A 27,135-nucleotide genomic window follows, 5' to 3' on the forward strand; every position below is an offset into this window, starting at 1 on the left:
TCCTGAATTCACACCCCAAAATAATTCAAGATAGATCACAGACCTAAATGTGAAAGCTGAAACTATAAAGCTTCTAGAAGAAAGATTGGAGCATATATTCATAACCTTGGGGCAGGCAAAGATTTCTTTCATGAGATCCCCAAAGCATTAACTTTAAAAGAAAAAAGAATTGATAAATTGGACTTTATCAAAATTAAAATTTTCTGCTTATTAAAAGGCAGTTAAAAGTGGGGAGGGATAAATTAGGAGTTTGTAGTTTTATATATATATATATATATATCTGAATCACTTTGCTGAACATCAGAAACTAACACAACATTGGAAATCAACTATACTTCAATAATAAAAAAAATCGTTAAAAAAAAAAAGACAGTTAAGAATTGAAAAGGGAAGCCACAGACTGGGAGAAAATATTCCCAATAGATATCTCTTTCAAAGGACTCGGATCCAGAATTAGAACTCCTACAAATCATAATAAAAAGAAAAATAGGGCTTCCCTGGTGGCCCAGTGGTTAAGAGTCCGCCTGCCGATGCAGGGGACACGGGTTCGTGCCCCGGTCTGGGAAGATCCCACATGCTGCGGAGCAGCTAGGCCCGTGAGCCATGGCCGCTGAGCCTGCGCGTCCGGAGCCTGTGCTCTGCAACGGGAGAGGCCACAACAGTGAGAGGCCCACGTACTGCAAAAAAAAAAAAAAAAAGAAAAATAAAGCTTAACATGGGCAAAAAAAGAAGAGTGGTAATAGGAGCTACTCCATAAGGCTGCTGTGTGGATTACATAAAATTAATATAAGCGCTTTTTTCTGTAACAATTCAATTTCTCTTCTTTAACCTCATTTTACAGATAAGAAAACTGAGGCCCAGAGAGATTCAATTACTTAACTGACATCAATGGGGCTAGAGAGTGGCAGATGAGCCAGGACCTCAGCCTGACCGTGTGGCTTCAGAGCCCACACACATAACCATTGTGGTATACTTCCTCTGCTAAAAAACCTTTTGTGTAATCTCTCCTGGAGAGTTCAAGATGTCTTCCCGTCTTTTGACTTAGTCTTGTGGTGGGTAAACATGAGATTTTTGGTTTGTTATTATAAGTAATTTAGTTTAAGGGTTGGAGCTTAAAATTCTTTCAAGAAGCAACATTTGTGCTTGTTGTTTCCTGCTGTGGTTTTGGTTTAGCAAAGTCTGAGCTAATTTCTTGAATCTGCTGATGATACTGCAAAGTATGTGCCTATGTGACCCAAAAGGTATGTACTTGGGAGCATAGCAGTCATTGCATTTTCTGCTTTTTATTTAATTGTTTAGTTACATACAGACAGGTCTATAACTTTCTCAATTTACCTGAGATGTCTGAGCCAAGGAAATTGCAGGTGTATGAAAATATGGATGTATGCTTTTTTCACATTTTCCTAATGTGTCTCTTTTTAAGTGAGGGAAATGTGTGGAAAATGAGACCGCTAGATGGTCTTCGGATCAGGGTCCTAAGTCTCATGTAAACTAAGGCCCAGTATGGTCAATAATAGCCTGAGCAGTAGAAGTGTTCTCGAAGAAGAAACGTTGTATTTTGAATATTCTTTCCTATCTTTTTTTGCATTGATTCCTTTTCTCACCACCCTTGAAATTACCTTAAGTTTATCTTCCTCTCCTGATTTCTCATAGCTGACATCACACACTTGGCATTTATTTACATTCTGCTTTTTATGGATTTCTATTTGTATTCTTCATTTCATCTAGTTGAGTGATTATTAACAAGGTAATGGAGACTAGACTAATCATAAGACAAGATGGTAAATGCAGGTCATATTTAAATATTCTTTGCATAAAGCTAAGGAGGTGCTTTTTGCATATAAAGCAAGAATATGATAATTATAAGTGCCTTCTCTAGTTATGACAAGTCAGGTTAGGTAGGATCTATTCTTAATACTTACAGCACAATGTTGTGAGATGATCTCTGAGAGCCAGAGCCCTAAGTTCTACTGTGTGACCTTGGGCAAGTTATTTAACCTCTCTGAATCTCTAATTATTTCTATCTAAAATGATGGGTTGAATTCAAGATCCTTTTAGGATAAAAAATTTTTGCCTTTACTTTGAATTATTTTTGTAGTTTAAAGTAAAAGAACAACATTTATTTTTAAAAGGTTATTTCTAAAACAGTTCTATAATTTAGAAATTTTATCTAAATCAGGTCTTCTTCTCATTTAAGTTTAAAATTGAGACCTTCACCCATTCCTGAGTAATGAATATATACATATGATATATGCCTTCTGGTTTATACAAATATCTACTTAATTCACAGTCTTTATGGTGATGGGACATCTTGAATTTTCTATGATTGCCCCAATTTAAAAAAACTCTGTGGTGTTTCCATATAAATAATTTTACATCCAAGTACTTTCATATACCTCACTTCATTTTAATTCAGAAAATGTGGCCAGTGAATACATAGTAACCTTGCCCATATTTTAATTATGTAAAATGTGTTGGTTATTTGGTCATTGATCAATAAGAGCTTATTTCCCAATTTCTGGCTCTGTTGCCGCAAGCAGGATTGACTGGTCAATTCCAGCTCCCTTTTCCTCAATTGGCATTTTCCCAAATGATTCCTGAGCCACCTCTGGAGGCATAATCTGAGGCAGTATGGATTACAGCCCCATCACAACTTCTCTGTGTGTGCAGGTGCCATGGGGCCCTCCCTCTGCACCACACATCACGGGAAGGTGTGAAGATGTGACGCACCTCTGCCATCGATCTCAAAGGAGAGGAGAGCTGTGTGAGGTCTGGGCTAGAAGAGTGTTTTGCATTTTGCTTTGGCATGGCTTGTCTGTTCCAGATAAGCACAAGAACATCTTCAGAATTCTGGAGTGTATTTGGAACACAAAGGAAAAAACCCAAATCTGTTTAAGATTCAGCAGAGGGCCTCAGAAGCATAAGAGCTCAGGCAAGTTACCACTTGTCAATACTTTTTACATAATAGAAACAGCTTTATTGTTTGTTCTGATTATATAAATAAAACTTTTTCTTTGAAAAAGATTGAAACACATAAAATTACAGAGAATAAAATAAAAATCATGTGGAAGCCCACCACCATAAGATATCTAATTAACACTTTTGTAAACTTACACATACTTCTCTTTATACATGCCATTCACATGCAGATAATTTTATAGGAATGGGATGTAATAAATGCTGTTTATTGTGAAGGCTTTAAAAAAGTTACTTCCATCCCTAGTCATTGCCCTTATACATCCTCCCCCTCAAATAAAGGAAGTATTATTAACTGCCAGGTACATATCTTTTGTATACTTTTATCTATATAGATACATAGTCATATATAACCACATATAATCATATATATCTATGCATATATAATAGCATGTGGGACAATATTATACTTTTTCACTCAATAATATGTCATAGAAACCGCAAACAGAATAATATTATACCTTTTTTGGCTCATTAATGTTCCATAGAAACCCCTTCAAGTTAACTGATATAGCTCTAATTCATTATTTGTCATTAGATATCTGAATATTCCACAACATAAATGTCTCATAATCTATTAAAAAATATTCCTGTTCATGAGAATTCACTTTCAGTTTTCTGCCACTCCAAGCTCATAATTTTGTTTCAGCTCAAGCTCATAATTTTTTAATGAACTAAAATCTGTAATGCTGACTACAAGTTTCTAAATTTTACTTTTTCACTTTCTAATCCTGATTTTTTTTTGGTCAGTTATCAACTTGCTGTCATGATTGTTTAGAAAGTCAACATGATATTTAGGCTCCTTTTGGAATTCTCATTAGATACATGAAGGGCTATGTGCCTTCTTTCTGTAATTCTGTAATAAAAGAGGTAGTGAGCTCTTTTACTGAGACCTTCTCAATATGGTGGTCAGATCATGTTTCCAGCCTCAGGATCTACACACAAATCATTCCGTTGGGAAACTGTTGCTGAAGCAGAAAGGTTCTGGGCAGCTGACGTGGCATCATGCTTTACAGTGTCTGCCAGTTGTGAGTAACAGCAGGCTGTCATGTTGGGATATAGCCGAAGCAGCAGCAGCAACTCCTGATTTAGGGGCAAAAGATATAAGTACTTATTTTCACCATTAACCAATTAACCTAAACCAAACTCAAACTGAAGAATGCTGAGGGAATACAATTCCCACTAGAGACCCTTCTACCAGATTCATTTGAGAAACATTTCGTCTTAACCAGAGTAGAAAGTTTCAAGCCAGCACATGGCTTTCGGCAAAAGGAAGAAACTCACAGGGTCTTGCTTGAAAAAACAAACAAACAAACAAACTTCAACTGTGGCTAATGCCACTTTCAAGTCCTAAGTCCTTGAAGTACCTGCATACTCTGGCAGGGGCTGTCCCCTGTGGGATAGAGTGCATTGCTAATGTGCAAAAGGACATGTGATTTCAACTTATATAAAAATTTTAGGCAGGTTTGGTTATAGGAAGATGAAAGGAGGCTTAGCAGTTACAGTGTTTGGGGGAGAGGAGAGAGCCTGTTAAATATTTTAAGGTGGATTCAAGCTGGTTAAAGCTGACTTAGAGGCAATGGTGGAAACTTCTGTTCTCGAGGTATATAGATGACTAGGGGCATGGTGCCTGCCAACCCAATGACAAATGAAGCCCTGGCACGGATCCTTAGGTTGAGCTGCTGTTCCCAAGGCTCCCACCCTGGAAATCATGTCTTCAGTGTCTGGTATTTTCAGAGTTTCTAAACCATGTGTTTAGGGGTTGGTGATTTTTTTTTTTTTCTTTCTGTTGAGACCTTTTACTCTGATGCTCAGCTCTTCATAAAACCTCACAAAGACCAACAGTGGTCCACCCTGAGTGTGGTTAACTTACTAACAGATATTTTTGATTGTTACCTCTATGCTGGGGACACCTAAGTGAACAAGATGGAAGGGGTCCCTGGCCCAGTGGAATTTGCTGCCCAGCAAGAAAAACAGATGTTATGAGAGGAGGGATGAACAGTGGATGGGGAGTCAGGAGACCTGGATTTGGGTCCTGGCATTGATCCCATTAACCATATGGCACTCTGGGCTTCAGTTTATGTGCTATAAAATGAATGGGTGGGAAGGATAACCCCATCAGTAATTGATTCCTCATCTAGAGTGAGTTTTTCCCTTGCTGAACAGCTTTTTACATAGCACTGAATTTGCTCCACATCCAATTTGGGAACGGGTGTTTTATTTATAAAATAGATCTCACATGTCACCCACCAGGCTCTATCAAATGGTGATTTTTCTATAACAGAAACTTGAAGGATCCTTCCTGGATGGGCCCACATATGATATGATATTAATAGGAGGAAAGATTGTATCTGAGAAAGATGTCTTAAAGGTAGCGATTTCACACAGACTCACCTTAAATATCTATTTTCAAATGGTTATGGATCGGATCAGGTACTTTTCCAACTGCTGCTGATTTTTGAGGAGCAAAGACACAAGAGCCTGACACTAAGGAAAATGAAATTTCTTAAAATAAGTGTGACCCACAGGCTACAGCTTCAGAGGAATTAAACTGAGTCAAAAATAAGCCAGACTGTGGTTTCCAATAGAATAGAAAATACAAAAAAAAAAAGAAAAGAAAAATAATAGAAAATACCCACCACTGGGGACTGTGTGATACATCCTCAGCTTCCTGAAACCCAGCAAAATCAGCTCAGTCAATTTTAGCTTTGGAAACTGTGGGTGTCTCATTAACATGTTTTAATAGAATGAAGGAGAAGTCAATTTCTTTAGCATAATTAGTATGTATATTTTTTCTATCAGCCTTGCCTAGCCTAGCTCACAAAATTATCCACATGGGCATTCATACATTCCTTGCTGCCTCCCTCCCTTCTCAATGGCAGAAGTGTACTTTTTGACCCCTGAGTAATCTCTTCTCTTGGGCTATGAGCTCCATCCCCCTTGGCCTTCTCTCTTTTTCGTGTGTGTGTGCATTAAAAAAATTGTTTTTTAAATTTGTTTATTTTTTTGGCCACACCACAGGGCATGGCATGTGGGATCTTAGTTCCCCTGACCAGGGATCAAACTTGTGCCCCTTGCAGTGGAAGCGTGGAGTCTTAACCACTGGACCACAAGGGAAGTCCCCGCCCACCACATCCATTACTCATTTCTCTTATTCTCCCATCTCTTTAGTTTCTCCTCTACACTGTCTCTCTTTAGTTTCTCCTCTACACTGTCTTTCCACCATAGGTAAAAACATGTTCGAGTGTCTCCCATTTTATACCAACCAACCAACCAACCAGCCAGTGAACAACCACTCATGGTCCCTCCCTACTGTCAAGTTCTTATGTAACTTGATCTCTTATGTTTTTGTTCTCTTTACTCTTCCTCTGTCTTGACCCCTTGGCTTCCTTGATGCTGTTATGACTCTGCCTTCTTAGTCTTCATGAACTTCTCATTCTCTGCATTTTAGCCTTAATTATTATTCGTTTTTTAAAATTTTGAAGCCTGTGCTATCCCTTACCAATCTCATTCATATCCATGATTTTAATTATGACTTGTGTGCTGATAACATGTAAATCAAAGCACATACAAATCTTCAGGAAAGAAGCAACGTATAAACAAATGAACACCACCCACCACATTGAGTGTCCCTGCAGACTTTTGTCAGGAGCTCCTGACTCATATTCACTGCCTGAGACACCCTTAAGTATATTGTCCTGCGGACAGCAGTTCAACTTGCTATGGTCCAACCAGAACTTACCTTTCCTCAGAATATCTGCTTCTTCCAGTAAAATGCACTTCAATCTTGATCAGGGACATCGCCATCTACCATCACAAGGCCAGAGCTGCGTAAATACAGTGAACCTCTAGATCCCATTTATTCTGCTTCCTTGTTTTCTCTTGAATCTGACACCTACCTCCTGCTCACTTTTCCCCTTCCACCAGTGCTTTAGTTTGCTTTGCATTGACTTTAAAACGGAGGATGGTGGTGACTGCCTCTTAAGGCTCACCCTGCCTGCAGTCTGGCACTCCCCAAGTTGTTCTCTACATTGTGACTTGTCTGGTTTTCTAAAATACCAACTTGATGATGTCACTTCTGCTTTGGGTCTTTTAGAAGCCCCTTGAAGTCTTCAGCAAAAATCCAAGGCCTTCACCATTCAGTGCCAGTTTGGCCATCTGGCCTCCTTTCTCCCGCTCCCCTGAAAGGGCATTATCTTCCAGACTGATTGAATATGGTGGGTCATCAGAGCTTGTCCAGCTGGGCCTCCCCTCCATGCCTTTGAACTTACTGATTGCTCTTCTGGAACTACCCCCATGCCTCAGTTCACTTGACTAAGTCCTAATTATCTAACAAGGTTTAATGAGCGTTTTCCCCCCTAGGAGGATTTGCTTGAGTTGGCTGCCCTTCTGTGATCATATAATACTCTATGTAACATTTATCACTTTTAGTGATAATTTATTTGCCTTTCCAGTTGATGGTGAAAACCTAAACAACAGAATTATGTCCTTTATTTCTGTGTTCCTAATGTCTACAACAGCATGAGGCACATAGTATTTATTCAAGAAACTATTACTGGGTGAATGAATGGGGGACAGATGGCTGCCTGCAGCTCCAGGTTGATATTGTATCACCTCAGTCAACCCAATGGGAAGCACACATCTTTTCCAGTAGTTCAAGTATAAGTTCTGGGAGCATGCTTCTTGGACATGTCCCTGGACATCTGCTAACTGCCAAATTAATCACTTTGGCCAGGGAGCTGCAGGACTCTTACTGTCAGGTATGAATTTTGCGTCCATTCATAGAACAAGGGATGGGGTCAGTCGCATACATGCTGTATAAACTGAGAGGGGGCAGGGAAGCTCATCAAAGGAAAACTAATGATTTATTACCAGAAGCTGGAGGATAGGATGCAGGGCAGGCAGAAATAGCGCATGTTTGCCACACTGTGTGCAAACAGTCTGGGTACTGGGGACAGCTGGGGCTACACTCTGCTCTACTTGCTGGCGGAGGCAGCTAGGACAGTCTCTTCAGTCTCAGCCCTCATCACTTCTGTCTTTATCCATTCACGCTGCTGTGACGTGGTACCATAGACTGGCTGGCTTATAAACAACAGAAATTTGTTTCTCACAGTTTTGGAGACTGGCAAGTCTAAGATCAAGGTGCTGGCAGACTGGGTGTCTGGTGAGGGCCTGCTTCCTGGTTCATAGACGACCATCTTCTCACTGTGTCCTCACATGGAAGGAGGGGCACGGGATTTCTCTGGGGTCTCTTTTATAAGGGCACTAATCCCATTCATGAGGATTCTGCCCTCATGACCTAATCACCCCCCAAAGTCTCCACAAATACCATCAGATTGGGGATTAGGTTTCAGCATACAAATTTTGAGAGGACACACATATTCAGTCTATAGTAAATTTTTTTGCATTCTAGGCTCCAACTACACTGAATATAAAACCCACTGATGATGTGTTGAGTGCACAGGCCCTCCTTCACCTCTGATCCCTTATCATATCCATCCTCTTGCTGGGATCACCTTCTCTCTTGTTCTCCCTTCCCTCCTTCCAGGCTAATGAACTCATATCCTTCAGGTCTCCTTTGAGACATCTTTCCTTGCTGGAAAGCCTTCTCTGACTAGGTTTGGCAACTCTGCTGTGTGTTTCATCTGTTTCTTACTGCCATCCTCTTAGCACTGATCATTGGTGTTGCCTGTTACTTTGTCTGCAGTAAACTAACTCCAAGAGGATAAGGAACAATCTCACCTTGGTCACTTCCTGTGGCCTGCACTTAACACCTAAGACAATGCTTGGCACATAGTAGGCACTCAATAAATACATGATGAGTGAAGTACTCAGTTTCTCACCCATGTTTTGGTTATTAAATAGGAACCAGGATTCTTTTGGTTTCCTTCTACATAGTCCTGGGGCTTAGCAGCTTTTTTTTTTTTTTTTTCTTCAAAGAAGAGTGAGTCTTGTAGTATTTCTTTCTTTTTTTAAAAAATTAATTAATTAATCTCTATTTGGTTGTGCTGGGTCTTAGTTGTTTCAGGAGGGCTCCTTAGTTGCGGCTTGCCGGCTCCTTAGTTGTGGCATGCATGTGGGATCTAGTTCCCTGACCAGGGATCAAACCTGGTCCCCCTGCATTGAGAGCATGAAGTCTTAACCACGGCACCACCAGGGAAGTTCCCTTAGCAGCTTTTTTAGGGAGACTGTGGAGAGCCAGCTCATACAGGAGAAAATATTCTTATTACAGTAAATAATAAATTAATATTTGTCCAAAATATTATTTATTGAATGAAGGAAATAATTTGAAAAATTCTCCCAGGGGCAAGGCTATATACCCCAGTCAAATTCATTCAGTGACCTCATCCATCCAATGAATGACGTTTGGACCAGCACTAAGACATGGTGTCATAGTGTCACGAGGTCGTGGAGGATAGAAAGTATCGCATCTTTAGTGAAAAAGGAAGTATTCTTAGGAAGCTTGTACAGAAATGTCACAGAAACAATGTTGGGAAAGGCAGTAAGTATTTACTCAGCATGCAGAGACTCTATAATATTTATTTATGGGCTGCTCCCAGAAAATAATGAACTTTGGCCATCTCCCTTGTGATGACTGCAGACATTTATGCTTAGAAAAGAAACTTCTCCACCAGCTTGTCGTGCCCTTCAGTGTCCTCCAGAAACTGAAGTTTGAGCTTTGTTTTTTGGCATCATAAGTGGCTCCTATGGAAATTGCCCTGATGTGCTAAATTCAGCAATAGAGCAGCACTCCTGGGGATCTTGGCTATATCTGCAGTCACTTACTCCAGGCTGAGAGAACAAGAGTGTGAGTGCCACTAAAATACGTGTATGCACTCGCGCTGTGCACACATGGGCTATTTCTGGACGTGGAATATGAGGCTGAGGAGTAGAACCAGCAAAGTGATATGCGCCTTTACTGACTGACAAATGGGACAAGGAGGAAATACAGAAATTAAGCTTTGAGTTTCTGTTTTTATGAATATATATATTCCTATTTATATGTCAAATTGAATGAACCTATTTACAGTGACTGATAGCTTTGAAGATTATGGAATAGATTTTTAAATAATTGCATTTTTGTATTAAATATATCACATGGCTATTACTAACCAGTATGTTTTTCTGAACAAAGCTTTGACTAGAAGTCCTGTAATTGATTTTCCTCCAATTGATGACTGATACTGACACTGCGTGAGTTTAGTGAAAGCCCTTACCCTTTCTGGTCTCACTTTCATTGCCCTCTAAATGGACAAACTCTGTTGATACCACTGGGTGATGTAAATAAAGAGCCAAGGATGCCCACCACTGGGGAAGACACGCTATGTCTTGATTATGATGAGAGAGAAGGCAGGAGAAAAATTGAAAACAATAACCTAAGATTAGATTCTAAGTCAGTAATAAAGAATAGCTAAGATAAAAATTAAATATGAACAGCTATGATAAAAGAACATAAGAACATAAACCCTGAACAGCCCAGAAGGGAACTCTCCTGCTATGTTCTTTTACACAACAACACTGGCGACAAGCACGTGGTGAACACTTCCTATGTGCAGGCGCGACAAGCGCTTGGTGAACACTTCCTATGTGCAGGCGCTGTGCCACGTGCTTTTCCTAGCTCGTGCATTCATCTAGAATCAAATATTCATTGCACACCTCCTACATGCCGTGAACAGTACTTTGTCTCATTTATCCCACAACAACCTTCTGAAGATATCCATTATTATACAATCACTTAATAAATAAGAACACTTAGCCTGAGAGGTTAAGTAACCTGCTTGAAGTCTCACAGCTAGTCAGGGGAGGCTCTGGGACTCATCCAATTTGGACTGCAAAGCCTGAGCTCCTAACCCTTATACTGTACCACACTCATGAGCTTTGCATACAGTTTAGATTGTTACCCCTTTAACAGCAGGTAAGGAACCCAGAAGAGGAAGAGGCAAAGAGATTTATTGCAAACCTCTATTTAACAGGCACTTTGGTGTTTTTCCATGTAACATTTCATTTCATCCACATCACAGCCCTGTGGCGTACTTTTTAGACTGCATTTTAAAGAGGAGGAGACTGGGGCTCATAGAGACTGAATGATGGTTTTACAAAGGCACATGGCTGGGAAGTGGCGGTGTTAAAACTAAATCCAGGTTTCAATTCCTGTTTCCTTTCCCCTGGGCCTTTGCTACTCTTCAAAATGATTGAGGAAAGGAAGTTGTACAAGGAAACATAAACGGAATTGGGACTATGTAACCTGGAGAGGAGAAGGAGGTTGAGTGGCATGACGTTTTCCCCTATTCAAAGAGTTTAAATGGGTCTGAGTCATGCATGTGTGTTACCATCAAGGAAGAGTATCTTGACTCTAAAATATTGGGGTGTGTTTCTATTAGGAGTCTGATAATGTACCTTAACTGGAGACCAAACGCTTCCTGTCCCAGCTAAACTGGGAGAGTCACTGGCCTCCTGGGTACCCTGTAGAATCTTATATAATAGAGGATTTTTATCCAGCAGTGGGGAACTTACAGGTCTGTAAATCAAAGAGCTGTATGCCTTGGCCTGAGTTTCCCTGGCTTAGACACTGCTTCACCTGCAGGGATGGATTCCTTCCAGAGATTTTTTCCAGGTCATCAGTTACATGTCTGAATGTCTGCTCTTGTTCGGAATGTGTCTCTCAAACATTTCCATCAAATGGCAGGGAGTGATTCCTGGGGGTGCAGGGGATGTATATGTGAATGTGTGTGTGTGTGTGTATGTGTGTGTGTGCATGGCGTGTACCTGTCCGTTGCAAGTACAAAAATTTTTTGAAGTTTCTCATCGTTGTAAAAATTAATACAAATTTGAATTTTATTCCATAATATTCAATAGTACAATATTTGTGTTTGTTAAAAATTAAAATAATATTTTAAATAGCTTATAAAATAAAATTAGCGCTGATCCTGTGGCATCCTGCACTGTCCCTGGGGCTACAAGTAGTCCAGAGTGAGAAGCATAGGACTGCATTTTCGTGAAGTTTGTAATTCTGATGTTTTTACGTTAACCCATTCTTTTTCGTCGTGTGTAGTTATGAGACATAGTTTCTCAATTTTCCCTTGATCTCATGGTTCAGTGGGGACACTGGGTTAAATGTGAAGGAGGAGTTGTGGATTTCAGAGCAGTAATGGATAATCAATTAATTCCTGACTGATGACTTGTACAGAACGCTTCCTAAGCACTTTATAGCATTTTCAGGGAAATGGTAACAGTTAACATTTATTGAGCATTTACTATATGTCAGGTAGTTTGTAGTTTTTTAACCTAATTTTACTCTTAAACAATAACTCTGTGAGAAAGTTTCTATCATTGTCATCCCCATTTTATAGAGGAAGAAAAGGAGATACAGAATAACTTGCCCAACTTCTTGCAGCCAGCAGACAGTGGGGCTGAGATTCACACTCAGGTAGCCTTATTCTGCTTACTTCCTATTGGCTTTGGGGGCTCGGAGGACACTCTCAGCATTTATAGCCTTTTATTTCATTTAGCAGGTGCATGAGTCACCTATGCCTGATGGAGCTTGATGTGGGGTTAAAAGTCACAGCAGCATCCAACTGCCACCCCACTCATCCTGGTTCAGGGGGCATCAATTAAATGGGAGGGGCAAAGAGTGGAGAAAGTGAGGCCCCTTCTGCCAGCCCAGGGCTGATAAGGAAGAATGGAGGCCTTTGTCTTCATGAGTGGTACCCTCCTTCTCTAGCACCTGGCAGCAGAGGCGGAATCGGGGGGTCAGGTGTGCAGGCAGCCACAGGGGAGGCATTTAAAGGACCCCTTTTGTCAGGGCTCACATACAGAGTTCCTTGGTCCTGTAGGAAACCAATAAAGTAACCAAACCTTCACTTCTAGGACTGTGGTGAGAGCAACAGTCCCAGGATTGGCATGAGTAGCTCGTGATGCCTGTGCCAGGCTAATTGTCTCTGGCCCTTAGACCATGTTTTCCTGGCACTCGTCCTTCCTGATAATGGAACTGCTGACAGGCACATGCTGCTCTGCCTCTCGCCTGCCACCCAGCTTACCGGAAGGAAGGGGTTGAAGCCTTGGTGGCCAATCCCTGGCCAAGGCCATGAGCTCTGGATCTCCAAGGCTGGCTTCAGGGTCTGGCTTTGCTGGAGTCAAGAGGCTGCTCGACACTAAACCTTCCCCAGGTCTCCTTCCTGGAGTCACAGCTATGAGATGCTGGCTGACTAAAAAGCATCTCAGTGTATCAGATATTTTTGGAAAGGCGGGTATAGGCATTATCCTGTCAGTCCCACTTCAACTAAGGTTTTTTAGTTTGAATTGTGATTGAATGTTTTTCTTTCACTGTCCTATTGGAGAGGGCCTCTTAAGTATTTCTAGGGACCTCAGTTTAACAAGGTATGCAGAGAATTTGTGTTTCTGTCTCATTTATGACCCACATGGCATACCTTTAACCACTCTCTGGACAGTCCTCTTAACTCACTGCCTCAACATTCCCTTTTACTTTCTCTAGGAACTCCCTGTTAGAGTTTAATTCTATACTCAGGCTGTAAAAACTACTGGATACGATCTGCAGTAAGGCTGTTGCTGCTATAAATTTCAGATGTCCATTCATTTATAAATAAAATCTTTATTGCGCTCTTATCACACACAGGGCACCGTCTAGGCACTGTGGTCATAGCCTGGACTAAACACAGATACTCAATGTCCCCATGGAGTTTCAAATCTGTCTAAGGGTCCAATAACAGCTGCACTTCCTGCCTTCTTGTCCCTCTGAGGACATGTTCCTGGTTAAAGCCCACTCCCAGTTTCCACACGGGCCAATCCAAACATTCATCACGTTTCTCAGGTCTCTCTCTAAATGCTCACCCTGATCTCTAGCAGTCTACTCCACAGAGAGGTCTCAGTATCCAGTCCCTTTTTGTACATCCACGCCCGTCTTCACCCCCTTTATCTTTTTCTCAGAGGAAGAGATGCCCTTCCTCTTAGCTAGGCTTAACTTTTGCTCCTATGCTCTGGATCCAATGTGATCAGCCTCTTTTGAGATTTATTCCTCCAGTAATTGTATTTGCTTTCTGTATCTCCAATCGCCTTATGAATCAGCATGTAACTCCCCTTCATCTTGTCCACCCTAAACCAATTCTTCAATCCCAAGTGCCTCATAGTCGTCCCGGCTATCGTCCCCTTTTCTTCACATCCAGGCTTCTCAAAAAAGTAATTCTACCTGCTTTCTCCTTTTCCTTACTTTCCATTCTCTGTATAAGTGATTTCTGTGTCTAATTCCTCACTCCCTTGACCATAGTTCCACTGAGATTGTTCATGTTATGATCATCAAACCTCCTCGGTGGCTAACCCGGTGTGTGAACACCTTCACTGTTGCCTCTCTCAGTATTTCTCCTATTGTCAGTATTGTTGACCACGCTCCCATTTTTTTTTTTTTAAACATCTTTATTGGGGTATAATTGCTTTACAATGGTGTGTTAGTTTCTGCTTTATAACAAAGTGAATCAGCTATACATATACATATGCTCCCATATGTCCTCCCTCTTGCGTCTCCCTCCCTCCCACTCTCCCTATCCCACCCCTCCAGGCTGCCACAAAGCACCGAGCTAATATCCCTGTGCCTTGACCACGCTCCCATTTCTGAAGCCATCACCTCCCCTGCCTTCTAGGACACCATCCTCTCCTGGCTTTCTGCCCACCTTCTGGCACTTCACTGTTGTCTTTCACAGGCTCCTCTTTCTGTGTCCAGCTCTTCAATGTTGCTCTTCCTCAGAACTTCTCCCTAGGACTTCTCTTCTAACTTCAAGCTTTTCCTAGGCAATACTACCCATACCTGTGGCTTCAATCACCACGTCTCTCTCCTTAGACCCCTTTCTTAAGCTCTACACTCTTACAACTGACTTCTCACTGACCACACTTACCTCTGTCCACAGGCCCCTCACAATTAGCATGTTCAGAGCTGAAGTTGTCATCTTCTCCCACCAAACTGGCTCCTCTTCCAAGATTATTATCCCAAAAAGGGGCAGTGTGGTCCTGTCTTTATAGCCTGAAAACTTGAGAGTGTCCTTGACTTTTCCTTCTCCTTCATTTTCTACATTCAACAGAGTGTCAATTCATGTTGATTCTACTTTATATTCATATATCTGTTCCTTCTCTTCCAACCTCTTTGCAGTTGCTCTAGTTGAGGTATTCATTGGTCTTGCCTGTTTGTGGGGTAACCTTGAACAGCACATCTCCCTGTTTCTAGTTTTGCACATGCCCCCGTGCTTCCTCCTATTTGAAAAAGTAGTGATTATACCCATTAGCATAATGATTGCGTTGCATATTGATTGCATATTTGAATTTCTACTGCTCCACCAGACTGAAAGCTAGGGCAAGGATTATATGCCATTTATCTCAGTATCCCCAGTGCAAGTGACAATGCTGGGCATATAATGGGTGTTCAAAAAACATTTGCTTAGTGAATAAATGACTTCCAGAGTCGTCTTTCCAGAAGAGCAGACTGAGCACAATCGATCAATCTTGGATGCTTTGGGGAGTCACTGCTCCATTTTAGCAACATGAGTGCATAATTAGTTACTGATATGACAACACCACATTTGGATATAGTATTTTTTTTTTTTTTTTTTTTTTGCAGTATGCGGGCCTCTCACTGTTGTGGCCTCTCCCGTTGCGGAGCACAGGCTCCGGACGCCCAGCCGCTCCGCGGCATGTGGGATCTTCCCGGACCGGGGCACGAACCCGCGTCCCCTGCATCGGCAGGCGGGCTCTCAACCACTGTGCCACCAGGGAAGCCCTGGATATAGTATTTTTTGTTGTTGCTATTTTTCATCCTTTAATTGGGAAATATTAAAAAGAATATCCAGTGTGGATAAGAATGTTCAGAAAGTTCTTCTCACGTAGAGAATAGACTTGACGACATGGGGAGGGGGAAGGGTAAGCTGGGATGAAGTGAGAGAGTAGCATTGACATATATACTCTACCAAATGTAAAATAGATAGCTAGTGGGAAGCAGCCACATAGCACAGGGAGATCAGCTTGGTGCTTTGTGACCACCTAGAGGGGTGGGAAAAGGAGGGCGGGAGGGAGACTCAAGAGGGAGGGGATATGGGGATTTATGGATACATATAGCTGATTCACTTTGTTATACAGCAGAAACTAACACAGCATTGTAAAACAATTATACTCCAATAAAGATGTTTAAAAAAAAAACTTAAAAAAAAGAAAGGTATTCTCATGTGTTGCTGGTGTGGGTGTAAATTGCTATAATATTCTTAGAAAGAAATTTATAAAAATTAACAAAAATATAACCTCTGACCTAGGAATCTTGCCTTGGATATAGTATTAATCAAAAATAATGCTAGTTGATTTTGTCTTTTAAAATAATGTAAGTTTATTGTAGAAAAGTTAGAAAATATGGACAAACAAGAAGAGAAAAATAAAATCACCTGCAATCCCATTACCCAGACAGATAATTACTGTTCGTCTGTTGACATAGGGCCTCTCAGTTTGTTTCCTAAATTTCTACTTTTAGTAAAGAAATGGGGTCAAGCCTGGGGCATGTCTCAGCTGCTGAGCTGTCCCTTGCAAGAGTCAACAGTCATTAAATCATAGTGCTCACGGATTCATGGCAAACCTGACCTAGATCTAGGTGGGTGTTCACATCTATCAGCACTATTCTGGTGGGAAGAGATTAGCAGCATCATTAGCAGTGATGATGCTTTCGTTAGATAGATGTCAAACTAGGGTAGTTATTCCTGGTTGAAGCAAGATCCTCTTAGTGGTCTGACATTTGGAAAGGGTGGCAGGGACTGGGAAAGGAAATTCACAACAATTAGCAACTGGCCAGGGCTCCAATTCCAGTGGATAGTTGGAATGCAGAGCAGGAATCAGGCAAGAGGACAGGACACTTGGGGAAGAGATAATGTGAAGACTATAACTGTTCTAGCATGTGGGAGCCTGTGGGATCATGCCAGGGCACTGCAGCCAGGACTTGAGGTGACAAGACCAATTTTAGCCCAACTCCTGTTGGGGATGAGCTGCTAATGTATTCTCAAACTGAGTGAATTTTGTTAGGAATCAGGAAGACTTGAGTTGCCAGGTTGAAAGACTTAGTAACTGTTGATATATGGGGCTGGGGAAGGCAGGGACTGATAAATCCCAAACTTTTGGAGTGGTGAGATCCCACGCGATCTATTTCATTCCATGACCCATATAACTGTGGTATGCCATATGTCTATATAAAATAATTAAAACTAATTAAAATTAATTTTGGTTGGTGAGTGTTTGAAGAGTTTCATAATAACACTTGAGATAATTAGGGACGCTTTGGGATGTCACAAAAGGAGCATTTGGAATAACTGAGCTAGATGTTTAAACCAGAGACGTGCAATGAAGGCTTGTAAAAGAATGACAATTCTGTGGTTGAAAGAACACTGGAATAGGAGTTAGGAGTTTGGAGTTGTAATCATTATGCCGATAAGCTGATTATTGAAAAACAACAACAACCTGGCTTTGTAGCACTTGCCAATTTCTGTGGTGTAAATACTCTCACTGTGGTGGATTTCAAATGATCAATGGTCTAACTACTGGCTCACACAATTCCTGAATATTTAATAATCAGCTCTTGTAAGCCCAATGCAAGACAGGTCCAGTACATCAATATAATCTTAACTGAGTTTCTAGTTAGCTTTGTGACCTTGGGTAAATCACTTAATCTCTCTGGATCTTAGTTTTATTACCAACGAAGTGAAGTTGCTAAAATAACCTGTAAGGTATCTTCCAAAGTCAACATTTCAGTAATGTAGCTGGTGTTATAGGGCAGGACTAACGTCATGTTATAAGCCAAAAGAGTTACATCAGATTTTTCTGAATGTTATTGTGAGATATTGGGACAGATAATTTGATATCTGAGTCTGTGTCATAATCAACCATGTTCTGACCCCTGCTGTCAATGTGTGTGTCCTTCTCCAGTACCTCTTCCCAGGAGGATTAAAAATGGCAGTGCAGCCATTAGTGAGTCAAACCTCACCAGTGGGGTAAGAAACCATGACCCAGAGTCAGAGAATTCTACACTCAGTTGTCAGGTCCTAGGAGTCAGTTGTAGGGCCGTGACAAAGTCTTATAGCTTCGGTACCTTACCCTATCTGACCATGAGACCAACCGTGGCGGTCTTCCCTGGACTAATAACAACATGAGAAGTTAATTTGCTCGAAGCTTTTTAGAACCAAGGGCTGTGTCCTTCATGTCTATGTGTGTCAAATCCTGATACATAATAAGGACTTAGTGTTTGTTGAAAGAAAGAATAAACGATTTGAGCCTTTTTAGAGCAAATTCTGAGTTTTTTTTATATTTACCCCCAGCTTTATTTAGATATAATTGACATATAACATATAAGTTTAAGGTGTACAGCATGATGATTTGCTGACTTTTAAAATATTAATTCAAAAGTGGACATGAGCTACTCTGTACTTACCTAAAGAAATGTATTTTTCAAACAAAGAAATTACTTTCTTGTAATAGAAAACTTCTCAGTGCCTTCAGTTCAATATTGGGAATTTAAATTTGCCTTCCATCTAGATAACACAACTGACGCACAACCAGAATCCAATGAAGAGAAACACAAATGAGAAAAACCCAAACTGGGCATTTACTACCCACCAGTGAGTACTCTGCCTGCCTCAACCAGTAGAATTAGCTCATCTCTTTAGAAAGGAACAGATAATACTTATTTAAAGAGCATACATAATTATATATCGTGTGCCACCTTGCCAACATTTACAGGCATACCTCGTTTTATATCGCTTCACTTTACTGTGTTTTTTACAAACTGAAGGTTTGTGGCAACCCTGCGTCAAACAAGTCTGTCGGTGCCGTTTTTCCAATAACGCTTGCTTTGTGTCTCTGCGTCACATTTTGGTATTTATTACAATATTTAAAACTTTTTCATTATTATTACATTTGTTTTGGTGATCTGTGATCTTTGATGTTATTATTGTAATTGTTTTGGCATTTTTTTTGCAACAAAATGTTTTAAAATTAAGGTACATTGTTTTTTAGACGTAATGCTATTGCACACTTTAATAGACTACAGTACAGTGTAGACGTAACTTTTATACGCCCTGGGAAACCAGCACATTCGTGTGACTCGCTTTGTTGCAGTGGTCCGGAACTGAACTGGCAATATCTCTGAGGTCTGCCTGTACTCCTCACGATGACCCTCATAAGCTAAGTACTGTTATTCCCCTTTTAGAGAAGAAGCTGAGAGGCTGAGCGATAAAGCCACTCGTGGCTGAGCCAGGAGTTCACAGCCCATAGGCCACGCTCTTCTCCCCGGGTCAGGCTGCCTCAAGGCTTTCTGCACTTCCTCTCCCTCAGGTCTCTGCTCCTTGTTTGCTGTGGGGGTCTGGATGCTTTGTCACATGTCACATGTGAGTGAACCTGGCTCAGCCCGCGACCAGGCAAACAGAAGCAGCAGCCTCTGACAGGGTTGTGAGCAAATACTCCAAGCTGGGTCTGGCCGACCGGGGGAGCTGCGCTGTACTTTGCCCTCGTGAATCGGCTCCATGGAGGCCGTGGCAAAGGTAGCTGACAGGCTGTAGATCTGAGGGCCAGGTAAGTCTTGGTAGATGTGGCACCTGGACTTTGACAGTGTCCAGGAGGAGAGCAAACACTCCTGGAGCTGCGCTGAGGGAAGGTGGTGGAGAGCCGTCAGAGCAGGTGTGTGGGAATGCTAGCGCCCTTGCTTGCTTTGTCTTGGCCGTACTTGCTGTGCTGTCAAATTAGAAAAGGCAATACTGACCTTAGTGGGACCAGGGAAGGTCATTTACGTGATGTGTGAGTATGACTTGTCACTGTAGATGTAATGCCTTCATTTGGAGAATCTTAGGTGCTTTTCATTTGGGGTCCTTAATTGTAACCTGAGGTCTAACCTGCTGGAGTTGATATCTTGGCAACGAAAATCAATTGTAGTTGACTTTGGCAAAGGGACTGGGTATTGCGCCTTTGCAGTCGGAGGAGGGCTGTCTAGTGAAAATATCTGGGAACAAGGTGGAAGAAGCTTTCTTCTTGTTGAAATTCCTTGTGTCCAAATGCTATCAAGTTCCGTGGGCCTTCAGGAAAAACCCATTTAGCCTTTCACTGTGTCCGGGGCATTTGACCTCTGCTGGGATTTGCTGGAAAAGGCTCTCATCGCACCTGACTTTTTCAAGCAAGTGGGCTGACACGGGAAGGAGGGTGCAGGTTTTCCTGAGCTGGATTGCTCTCGAGGTGGAAGGCACTTCTGTGCTTTGTTTTTCTGGTATGTTCTGCTTACAGCTCTCGGCTCATAGCTGTGGACCCTGGCTCCACCGCATTCGAGCAGTGTGACGTCTTGATTTCAACACACACCCTTTGACCTTTTGTTCTGATATTCATTTTTATATTGGGCTGGGAGTTTCAGGAGTGGGAGCAAGTTGACTGGATCCGATCAGAACTTTTCAACGTAAAATAGTTCCCAAGGGAGAAGAAACATGGGGTGTGACTGAGCTGTGTATTCTGACACGAGAGACTCCTGAGCAGCAGTAAGGTGTGATGTGTGCTTTTTCTTTGGGGGCAGCTGGACGCGGGTGCTGCTCTGTGATACAAGCAGAGAAGCTTGGAAGATATCTTGTCCTCTGGAGCGATTTTCCATTTTGAAGCATAAATGGGGAAAATCAGTTTGATGCTGGGGAGACTTCCAGGTTTTAAAATCTCCAGACACGGCTCTCTAGTTTGTCAGGGAAGCAATCCCAAACTTGCGTCTCATCGCCTCCCCTGGAGCAGGGGCAGGAATGGCCAGATTATAGGGCCTAGTTCTTCTAAGACTTCAAGGATTCAGAAAAGATGTCTCTTGAGGTCACTTTAAGCTCCTTTTTATTTAGGAAATGTCTTCAGCTGCTCACACTACCCTAATCTTTATCTCTGATAACACTGTTATTTATTGAACAATTACTATATACCAGCCAGAGTGTAAGGATCTCTGACTCTGACAGTGACCCTGTCAGCTCATTATGGTCCTCATTTTATGGGTAAGGAAATTAAGGCTTGAAAAATTTAACTAGCTAATAAGTGGCAGAGTTAGGATTTGAACTGTGGTCTAGCTCTGTCTAAGGCCCACTCTATTTCTATGACAGCATAGGGCCTCCATAGTAAATGTTGAATAAACATTTACTGGTGGAATATGTGAACACACATGTATTTTTAAATTTTTATTTTATTTTTATTTTATTTTTGGCTGTGTTGGGTCTTCGTTGCTGCGCGCGGGCTTTGTCTAGTTGTGGCGATCAGGGGCTACTCTTCGTTGTGGTGTGTGGGCTTCTCATTACGGTGGCTTCTCTTGTTGCAGAGTACACGGGTGCACAGGCTTCAGTAGTTGCAGCATGCAGGCTCAGTAGCTGTGGTGCATGAGCTTAGTTGCTCCACGGCATGTGGGATCTTCCCGGACCAGGGATCGAACACATGTCCCCTGCCTTGGCAGACAGATTCTTAACCACTGTGCCACCAGGGAAGTCCAGCACACATGTATTTAATTGGGATATTTTGATAGTGTTTTGGAGCTTCATCTATTACTGTTCTCTCTCCCATGCCTCCCACATCTATTGTTGCTCCAAATATACTTTTTAATTTTTATAGCAACATCAGTATAGTTGTCTAGCCTGTTATTTATTTCAAATATCTCCTTAAGATATTTTTCAGATATCTCTGTATCAATGCCTGTGTGGTTTGTTTTAGATAGAAGATTTTGAGGACCATAGGTGCTTCTTTCACAAAACCTAATTAACCTTCATGTTTGGATATAGGCCTAAAATGATGATAATTTTTTTCTTTCTGTTTTGTCTGTAGGAAGATAAAATAACTACACAACTGACTCAAAACACGAGAGAAATTCAGAAGGTCAGGGATGAAGCCTTGGGTTCCCCAGTGGCCGCCTCAGCCAGCGGGGAGGCCCCCAGCACCATCAAGGGATCCAGACCGAGGGCTTCAGAGAGATAGATACTATCGGCCTATTCGTCACTCTTGGCACAATGGAGAGAGGGTCCAACAAGAGCAAGACATGGGCAGGAGCCCCCAACCACAGCAGGACCCTGGGGAAGACCACCAGCAGCCTCACTACGCGTCCAGGCCTGGGGAATGGCATCCGCCTGTGTCCAGGGTTGACTATTATAAAGGTGGTTATCCCAGTCAGTTGTATTCAAGGTATGGGTTTAGAGCTGGAATTGACCCAGCTCTCCTAAATGCTTACAAACAGATTGCTCTTTTCCTTGTTCCTTTTCCTTTTATTTCTCCTCTTTTTCTTTTTTTTCCTTCTCCACCCTACTATACTGACTTAGCTATACCATTTCCTCTCCCAAATTGGATTTTGGTGACTGAAAATATGATATTTTCCTTTCTTTATCCCCTAGGGGAGCTTCTTAAAGAAGCCATCACAATGTGATTGGGTGATGGGGGGAGAGGGTAGAAAGAATGATGAAATTCAAGACAGCAGATGAGACCGTCTTACTCTGGGATCACAAAAGGCAATGTTTGTAGACTCTGGAAAAGCTTTTCCTATGGAGCTCTATAAAAAGTTCCTTATCCTCTTTGGAAGACTGTGACCCAGGGTTAGCACTGACCCACTAGCACCAAGAAGAGCCCTAGTGCCTAGAACATCACCTAGAGTGTGATGGGTACAGAAAAAAACTATGTATTGAGTGAATGAATGGGAACTTAAAAAAAAATCAGAGAAAGCAGATACAAGCTTGTAGGCTCCAAATTCAGAATGAAGAGGTCTCAGTGAGGTAATTCTAGGAGAATCTGGAGTTCCTCCTCCTGGACTTCATATTTTATGGAATGTTGCAAGCCATCTATTTTCTACTTTAACTTTCTCAGGTGGGGTGATGTTTTCCTGCCTCCAGATTTAGGGTTGAAATTATGACAATTAATGTAAAGAATTCTGCCCCTATGAAATAGTAAAGAATTATTAATTGATAAAGATACTAACAACATGACATTCCTTTGTTGAATTCTCGAAGGAAGATATGTTAAGGACAGAGGCAATAAAAGCAATCAGATTTAAGATGGTCCAACTTGACTTTTTCATCTCATTGCCATCCATAATATGCATGGGAATTGCAGTGGTATATGAGGCACTTACACAGTCTTCTTGGGAAGGGGTTTCCTAAGGTGATGTCAGAGCAGGGTTTTCTCAGATAATATTTTGTGTTGTTGGTTGTGTGTGTATTGGAGGAGTAAGAGGGACCATGGGGAGGGAGAATGAGACACTTGGCTATGGTTTTGCTATAAAAATTGCAGCCTTGTTCTGACACAACGGTCCTACTCCTGCTCTGATTCTGGATTTTTTGGTTATGGGATCCAGAATGAACCGTGGCTTTAGAGCAGATTCTAGACGGGGGTCACAGTTCTGTCCTCTGAAGTTGTTTCGTTTGTCAAGTCCTCCGCTGGTTTTTCTCTTTACCATGCTCATCCTTGAATGACTGGTCTTCTTTGTGATTCTTTAGGCCGGGCATTGAGGATCTCTATCAAAGCTATCACTCTCCAGCCCTAAGGGAAGAATATGCTTATGGAAGTTATTACTACCATGGACACCCGCAGCAGCTGCGGGAAGAAGGAGGTACGGAATAATCTCCAAGAAGCCTTTGGGATGGTGCAGCTGGTCGGATAGGGCAGAGGGCAAAGGGGCCGTGCTTGGAGCCTCACCCTGGGCCTCCTGCTGGGCTGAGGTAGAGCCCCAGCCTCCCCTGCTTCTTGCTTGGCCAGATGAGGCCACAGCAATGACACTACTGCTAAATGTCTTGAGAAGAAGAGATAGAAAAGAGTCATTTTTCTTTGTACGTGTAGATGATGGCACTGACACTGTTACTACATTACTAGTATTGTGGATAGTTTGTACTTCATCCATATTTTTCTTCTAAGTAACAAGTAACAGTGAAGCCAGTTCTTAACAGTGAAGTCATCAAGTATGTGGCTGGGCTGTAATGAGTCTGACCATCATTTACCCTGAGGGAGGCAGATATGTACAAAAAAGAATTTAAACCTTACACCAATAGTAAGGCTTTAGGTAGGTACTAAAGGCATCTTCTGACCTGCTAGCAAAGAGAAACCTGTTTCAACGTTGAAAACGCAAACATCTGTGCACACACATTGGATCCCCATTGTATAGAGCCGTGCTCATTGGTTCAGAGAGACGCGTCTTATGGACTTTCACTGTTGGCTTTTACTTATCAACTGTACTTTACTCAATTTGGCAAATACGGTCAGCCCTCCGAGTCTGCGGGTCTGCCACCAACTGATGATTGAAAATATTAGAAGAAAAGAGAATTCCAAAAAGCAAAACTTGAATTTGCTGCTTGTAGGCAACTATTTGCATGAGCACCTACATTGTATTTGCAACTATTTACATAGCATTTACATTGTATTAGGCATTATAATTCATCTAGAGATGATTTAAAGTATATGGAGGATGTGCATAGGCTATATGCAAACACTACACCATTTTATATAAGGGACTTGAACTTCCCCAGGTCCTGAAACCAATGCCCCCCATGGATACGGAGGGATGATTGTATGTTTTTATACCTGCTGTGCTCCAGTAACTCAGCTTCATGGCTTGCTAGTGTCTTTCTGAACTTTTAGGAATAGGAAGTGACCTGTCTTTATTTTGTTTTTTTCTGAGGGTGCAGTGCCAAGGCAAGGGAGTCCTTATATCTGGCATGAAGATTATCGAGATCAAAAGTACCTGAATGAACACCAACATGAAAACCAGAATAGTCCGTTTGGAACAAATAGTGAGACCCAGTTCCAGTAAGTGTGAAAGGAGAGGCCGGTTCAACATGATTCAGCCAAACACAGGCTATGTTAGGCAAACCTTGTGAGAGTAGCCTGGGTTGGCTGGGACCAGCTGTTCCCGTGGACACTAGGAGGAGGGATTCTTAATTCTGAGAGGTGGTTCCCAAAACCTGTGAGATTACTTGAGGTCCATCTTAGAGGAGGGCCTTAATTCTATGTTGGCCTCGGAACAGATGTGGCCTTGCAGAAGTTCTCCTGATTGGGTCCTGCCTGGGGCTGGGGTGCTTCTCCTCTGCCCCCTCCTGTGCCCTGAGAATAGGCTCTCCCGTGGGATAAGGTGAGCAGGGAACAGCATTTTGTTCAAGCACCTGTCTGGTGTCCTTAGACCTGGTGCCTTAACCCTGCCTGGAACTCACCAGCCCAGCTGCTCTGATTTAACTTACTCCAGGACGTCAGGCTACAGAGACTGAGCCTCCTCTGCAGGGTTTGGGGCCACTTCTAGTAACTGTACTATGAACCCCAGGAGCTCCTGTTTTTCTGGTCCAATAGACTGAGGCGGAGAAATGGAGGACAAGGCTTTTCCCTGCGACACACGGGCCAACCCGACACCTGCCCATGCTTTGCAGCAGAACAGCCTCCAGCAGAGAGCAGCTCAGCCTTGCTGGCCTGCCCTGGACCCTCTCTCACCTGCTCCTGTCATTTTGCCGCAGATCTAAGCGTTGGAACCCTTATAAAGACAGTCCTGCTTCTAACTCTGGACAGGAGAGGCCTGGGGACTTATTTGTGGAGAGTCTGCTAACTGGGGCCCAGAAAAACAAGGTAACCTGAAGTGACATGGGGCTGGTGGTCTGTGACAGTGCATCACACCTGCCCTCGTCAGTAGGGGCGGAGCAGGGCCCCGTGGGGCGGGGTCCCCAGTGGCCAGCAGTCTGAGGGGTCCCATTCCTCCCCAATTGGCAGAGCCTCTACCCACTTCTTCCTTTCCCTGCTCCCTGTTTCAGTCTTCTGGATCTGGGGCCCTGATCTGGCCCTTTTGCATTTTTTTTGCCAAGTTGGCTGGATCAGGAAATGTCACCCAAGTCACTCCAAGGTAGGAAAGAGAAGAGGCTGTCACCGGTATCCCAGTGGATTAGCAATTCGGTTTACCCAGGAAGTGGGAAGTTGTTAGAATCTTTTAATTCAGGTCTGAAAAGCAGAACTTTTCTTGACTCTTCCATCTCTCTTTTCTAAAATCTTACTGTGTGTACCAGCTGGGTTACAAAATGGAGCTCTTGAATTTTTTTTACAATAAACTTTAAATTTTGGAATAATTTTAGATTTATGGAAAAGTTACAAACATACTACAGAGACAAGCTCTTCATTTTTGAGTCATGTATTAATTTTGTATCCCTGATGAGATTTGTATGATTTGTGGGGACAGTTTCTTCTGTACACCTGATGCTTCACAGGGCGGGGCACCTATTATGACTAACAGTAACAACAACACAGTAACAGCAGCCATACACACGTACAGCATTTTACAATGTGGACAAAGAGCTTTTGTATCCACTGTTTGCATCCATTGTTTTACAGTCCTCAGGATGTAAGTTCTGTGAATTTCTTGTACACCTGTATCCTTAGGGAAAGCATAGCACCCGGAGCATAGTAAGTGCTCATTAAACAGTTGGTGAATGAATGCAAGAGTAAGTACCTGAACTATAGGGTAGGTATGATTATCTACTTTGCAGATAAAGGTCCTGAGCTCAGCGAGTCTAAGTCACTTGTTCAAGTTCACAGCACTTGGTATTGACAAAGCTGGGATTGAATTCAGCCTCCCTGACCCCAGGACCTGCATGCTTCCCACTAGGCCACAGTGAATCCTTTAGTAAACACCTGTCAATTGAATGATCCCTTCTTTTCCTTTCAGCACATCCACATTCATTATATTTATTTGAAAGTTTGAATTTTGTTGCTTTGAAGAAACACTTGGGAGGACCATCTCTCTGAAAGTGCTTCTGATTCTTCCCATGTGTTTTGTTGTTTTTAATTTCCAGCCATCACTGACCGAGGAGTCCAACCTTCTCCGGCAGCACGAGTCTGGTCTCACCTCCAGCAGCTATGAGCTCAGTCAGTACATGACAGATGCCTCTGAGCTGTACGACCCCATGGCTGCAGCGGGTTGGAGTCCAGTTCAGGCTGGTGGGTACTGAAGTGATCAAAGCAGTTGGCTGAGTCTGTTGAGAAGAGGGCTGGGTGGCACATGTCTTGGAAAGTCACCTTTGCCCTGTATTTCCAAGAGCAGACCATTTGTCTGCCTCATTTTTGTAAGTAGGTCTCCTGAGCAGAGTGGCCAACTTTGGTTCCATTTCCCCCCTTTTCTCTGGTACTGGAGAT

The 27,135-nt window shown here is 42.3% G+C and overlaps 1 protein-coding gene across 1 annotated transcript in view; it reads left to right on the forward strand.

Annotated features, from left to right (window-relative positions):
- The window catches only part of SEC16B (SEC16 homolog B, endoplasmic reticulum export factor), a 78,779-nt gene that overhangs the window by 34,950 nt on the left and 16,694 nt on the right, over positions 1-27,135 (forward strand). The window contains exons 2-6 of the mRNA XM_089910746.1: positions 21,820-22,173; positions 23,475-23,587; positions 24,657-24,777; positions 25,473-25,581; positions 26,796-26,940. Of these exons, the coding sequence (XP_089766872.1) occupies positions 21,878-22,173; positions 23,475-23,587; positions 24,657-24,777; positions 25,473-25,581; positions 26,796-26,940 (784 nt within the window). The 5' untranslated portion in view covers positions 21,820-21,877. The remainder of the gene's footprint in view (positions 1-21,819; positions 22,174-23,474; positions 23,588-24,656; positions 24,778-25,472; positions 25,582-26,795; positions 26,941-27,135) is intronic.

This window comes from Delphinapterus leucas, chromosome 1, assembly GCF_059928025.1.
Source record: "Delphinapterus leucas isolate spDelLeu-1000000601 "Yukka" chromosome 1, BTC_Dleu_Yukka2, whole genome shotgun sequence".
In the NCBI taxonomy this organism is placed as follows: domain Eukaryota; kingdom Metazoa; phylum Chordata; class Mammalia; order Artiodactyla; family Monodontidae; genus Delphinapterus; species Delphinapterus leucas.